Below are 5344 nucleotides of genomic sequence, written 5' to 3'. Positions count from 1 at the left end.
CCTATTCTATCCTTACCCCCCTTTAAAAATTACCAAATCTGATGAAAGTACCCTTTTCCTATGCCTAAACTACCCTTTGAACCTCCTGAAATTACTAACCTACATTAACTACACTAAACTTTCTAACTGACCCTGGTTCAAATAACTATTTCTGCAAATTAACCAGCCACCAATCCAATCGCAAGTCCTAAATTCAAATAACTACTGATTTTTTGGATTAACAACTACTAATAACAAATCAAAGTAAAACAGCGCTCAAATAGTATTGATCAAAACTGTAAGCAAACAGATTCGACACACACAACTAATAGAACAAACTTATTCATGAAGCCTGGAGAAGATTTAAGCAACTCAAAACCTAAACTAAATCCTAAACATGATCAATCCTAATTCTAAAGAACTCAGTCACAACTAAATTGACAAACGATCCAATTCTCATTATTAATTAAAAGACAATGAAGAATAACAAATAAGAAACAGGCTAATCTATTTGAACACTGGTTCAACCGAAAAATGAGGAGAAATAAACGCAAGCCCTAAATTGATTGATCAAGAGGAAGTATCAGTCAAGAGGAAAAGACTAACGAAGAAGAATCGAGGAAAACTTACTTAACTTGAGCACTTGACTGGCTATGGGGTGAACTCTGACCGGTCATTTGTTTGAATCCTCCGGGATTCTTGACGCGTAACATCCCTAATCGTGTGTTTTCAAAAGAACACACATGATTAGGGAAATCACGGTCCAAAATCCCCAAGATTTTCTGAGCTAGGGTTCTGCCGGAATTGAGATTTAAAATTCGTAACGTTCCGGCAATATTCGAAAGATTCTAGTTAAGGACTCAGGTGGAGGGAGGTCAGAAGAGTATATGGTGTAAATTTGGTTGGATTTGGGTGAGTTGATGTTTTGGCCCAGATTTTCGATCTAATATTTGAGCAATTCCGGCCATGTTTGAGGCAAGTGGCTATGGGGGTTGGGTAGAGGAGGTCAAGGCGGTCCCTTGGTGTTAATTTGGGACCGTTTGGCATAACCGGCGACTTGGCCGGAAAATTTTAAACGGATATTCGACGAGTTCCAGTAAGATTTGAAAGCAAAGGACAGTGGATTCGGGTAAAGGAGGAGAAGGGGAATCTGGGGTGTAATTTTGGAGTTGATCGGAGCTTCGCCGCCGGCGGCGGCGATTTCCGGCCGGCGGCGGATGGCGGAGGGACGGTGGGGCTAGGGCGGAGGAGGGTGGTGATGCGGAGGCGTTATACCGGCGTTCCAGGGGGAAAATGGGAGACGGTTGAGGGGTAGGGGGGAGCCTTATCCGACATTTATAAATTAAATCCTTATCAGTTCTCAGCCGTCAGATCTCTCTACCTCGACGGCTGAGATTGATCGGAATCAAACGGTGTCGTTTGGGCACCTCTTGGACCGGACTGGGTCGGGGTAAACTGGACCTGGAAATTGTTTGGGCTACCTGATTTTGGCCCAAATTTGGTCTTTACTCAAGACCAATTTGAATTTTCTCTTTTTCTTTTATCTATTTTTGTATATATATTTTTTGTATTTATTTATTTTTTCTGATTTTATAAAATGCTAAAACAAAGTAAAGACCTAATTACACTATTTAACTCCTAGAATTACTTATAACTCTATTTAAAGACAAATGCAACTATTTTCTTGCAATTTTCTTTATATTTTATTCTAAAATTAATTACTAAAGTTGTGAAGTTAAATCCCTAAAGGCCACTACCTATTTTTTGGTATTTTCATATGGATTAAAATGCACAAATAAAAATGCAACAATTACCAAAGGATGCCACAAAATTCACAAAAAAATTATAAATACTAGAAAAACTGTTTTGTTTGAAATTTTGGGAATTATAGCTTAGGGCAAAAATCACGTGCCCACACAAAGTAGAAGGAAATTGCACGCCAATAAAAATACACAATGATATGGGTTTTAGGGTGTATGTAGAGTTGAAAAAAGAGAACAGAGAATTCGGGATGTATCCTTTGTGCATAACAACAATTGACAAAGAAGTTGTAGCCGGAGGTAGTTTAATTCAAGGCGACATTGTCAAAATGGAAGAAGCAGTTCAAAGGTATAATTTCGATACAGATGATACCCTTGCCCTTGATGTTGTCAATTCAGGCGAACCAATTGGGGTGTTCGAACTGGACAAGGATTTGCTAATTTCAAAAACAAATCAAAGGGAGATTATGGTTGGACAAGTATATAAGGATAAAGCTACATTGAAAGAGGTGATGGACCATTACGCTATATCAGAAAGGTTTCAATTCCGGGTAGATAGGTCTAATGCAATCAGGTTTGAGTGTTCTTAAGTATTCATTATTTTTTTGTATATTGTATTTCTGGTCGGATTTGTAAAGCGTATGTAGGTGTATTTAGTTGTATTTGTGAATTTTTACTTGCCCTATATTGTTGTGCGTTTTTATTTATTATGTATTAATAATACATAAATTGTTGTGTAGCATTACGCTAGTACAGAAGAGTTGAATGTAAAATCAAACTGTATGTAGATGTATTTAGCTGTATTTGTGAATGATTACTTGACCTTCACAGTTGTTCTTATTTTACTTTTTATGTATTAATAATACATGTATTCTTGTGGATTACAGTGGCTCTAGCTATTTTTTATTAAATGTATTAATTTTATTAAAATGTATGCTTATACATCTAGGTGTATTCAACCATGTTTAAATGTATAACGCTGTATATATTTGTATTGTATACTACTCTCTCTCTCTCTCTCTCTCTCTCTCTCTCTCTCTCTCTCTATATATATATATATATATATATATATATATATATATATATATATATATATATATATAGATGCAATAATATATTCAAATGTATATGAGTGTATTTTTTGTAAGTATTAATACTGGTCATATGTTTAATGATAACTTCTTTGCAGCTATGCATTATTATGTATGTCTGAAGATTGTGAATGGAGGTTTAAGGCTTCTAGCATTAACAAATCACAATTATTCAAAGTGAGAGAGTTCAATGATAAGCATACATGTCCATTGAAGGATAAGGTGTATGAGCAACGTCAGGCAAGTAGCAGCCTTATAGGTGGTATGATTAGGCCCAAGCTTACAAATCATAAGAGGAAATACACCCCAAAGGATATCATTAATGATGTGAAAACTGATTTAGGAGTCGATGTTAGTTACATGTTGGCATGGCGGGCTAAAGAAAAGGCAATGAATTTTTTGAGGGGTGAACCGGCTGATTCATACAATAAATTACCAGGATACTTGTATACAATGGATATGACATATCCTGGTTCATACATTAGAATGGTAAAATCCCCACAAAATGAGTTCAAGTATGTGTATATATCCTTGTATGCCTTTATAAAGGGGTTCGATCAATGTAGACCCATTGTGGTTGTGGATGAAAGCCACTTAAAATCGTATTGCACTGAGACTTTCGTCTCGGCCAGCACTTTGGATGGTGCAGGTGAGTATGCTGGTTATAATAAAATATTATAATGTTACTACATATCAAATATTGAAATACATATTTATAGTATGTATGCAATTTTATTTACAGGTCATATACTTCCACTAGCATATGGTATTATGGATTCAGAGAACGATGCTGCTTGGACGTGGTTCTTTGAGCAATTCAAGGAAGTATATGGTTAGAGGGAAAGCATGTGCATCATTTCAGATAGGAACGAAAGTATCATCAAGTCTGTATCAAGAGTGTATCCAACTGTACCACATTTTGCTTGTATATGGCATCTTTGGAACAACGTATATAAGAAATTCAAAAAGAGTCATTCAAAGTTGAGCGAGATATACTTCTCAATGGCAAAAGCGTACACAGAGGCTGAGTTTGACAGTCTAATGGAGAAGGTAGAAAAGGTAGATATTAGGGTGAAGGAATACTTGGAGTTAGCTGGATACGAAAAATGGGCTAGGTTGTATGCACCTGTCAACAGGGAATGGACAATGACGTCAAATATTGCCGAGTCAATCAATGCCGCACTTGTGTCAGCAAGGGAATTGCCAATATACGACTTCCTCGAAGAAGTTAGGAAAATGTTCGGACGTTGGAATTGCAGCAATCGGAAAGAAGCTCTACATACATACACAAAGTTTGGGAAAAAATACTAGGAGATGCTTACCTTGAATGAGGCAATGTCTACACGAATGACTGTAAGTTGCCTTTTATTTATGTATCTGTTTCCTATATGTATCCATGGGACAAGGTATTTAACTGTATATATTTCAAGGTAGCAATGAAAGTTGTATCCTATATTCAGTCAAGACTACTCTATAATATTCTGCCAGCATTTATGTAGTATGTATTCCAATATATTTAATGTATTTACATGTATATACATGTATGTCTTTGAATTTTGTATGTACAAATATAATTGTATCTACTATAGTTGGATTTTAATAAAATACATATTGTGATTCTTAAAACTAAATAAAATTCTAATACTATATATGAAAATTATATTTAATACGTCTATTCTTATATATATGTATGATTTGTTTTTTTAAATGTAGGTGGTGCCATCGACTGAATATTTGCATACAGTGAACGATGAAGGAAGGCATTACACAGTATGCCTTTTAGAGAAAAAATACAATTGTGGGCGGTTCCAAGTCGACGAATTACCGTGCCCACACGCTTGGGCTGTCCTGAAGAGCAAGTTTCTAATGCCAGAAGATTATTGCTCTGATTATTACAAACCAAAGTCTGTTGTAATGACATATGAGGTGCCCGTGTATCCTTTGTCGGACCGGAAAGAATGGAATATACCAGCACATGTAGCAGATGAAGTTGTTTTACCACCCAAATGAAAAAGACCTCCGGGAAGACCAAAGAAGAAGCGTGATAAGCCATTCATTGAATTGCTGCAGAAGAAAAATCAACATTCGTGTAGCATATGTGGGCAAGAAGGACATAATAAGCGTACTTGTAGAAATGCTCCACGTTGAAATTAGTTCACAATCTGACTTGTATTAATGAAAAACAATTTGTTATAGATTCCGGTGTCATTTCGAATATATTTTGGATATACTTAGTTGGTGTATTAAATCTGAATACGTAATTAAAATACGACCATTGTATCTTCATTATATATGAATATAGATGAATACAATCATTGAATACATTGAACTGATGATTCTTTTTGGAATACATATAGTACATCAGAGAGTGAATATGATTTATGAATGTTAAATACATGTATTCAAATACACTTGAATACAAATTATTACAGTCTGTTATTACAATCAGTTATATACAAAAGACGTATTCAAAATACAGCTGAATACATATCAATGCAATATATTATATAAATA

The 5344-nt window shown here is 35.3% G+C and overlaps 2 protein-coding genes across 2 annotated transcripts; both read left to right on the top strand.

Moving 5' to 3' along the window:
* LOC109231485 lies at window positions 1940–3667 on the top strand. The gene is made up of 3 exons (XM_019397144.1): window positions 1940–2313; window positions 2929–3479; window positions 3573–3667. Exons 1-3 carry the CDS (start codon window positions 1940–1942, stop codon window positions 3665–3667), a joined length of 1020 nt encoding a protein of 339 aa, XP_019252689.1.
* Window positions 3833–4840, top strand: LOC109231484. Its single transcript, XM_019397143.1, has 2 exons — window positions 3833–4057; window positions 4544–4840. The coding sequence occupies exons 1-2, from the start codon at window positions 3833–3835 to the stop codon at window positions 4838–4840; spliced, it is 522 nt and encodes a 173-aa protein (XP_019252688.1).

This window comes from Nicotiana attenuata, chromosome 8 (assembly GCF_001879085.1).
Source record: "Nicotiana attenuata strain UT chromosome 8, NIATTr2, whole genome shotgun sequence".
Taxonomy (NCBI): Eukaryota; Viridiplantae; Streptophyta; class Magnoliopsida; order Solanales; family Solanaceae; genus Nicotiana; species Nicotiana attenuata.
This window is presented reverse-complemented; position numbering and strand designations above follow the sequence as displayed.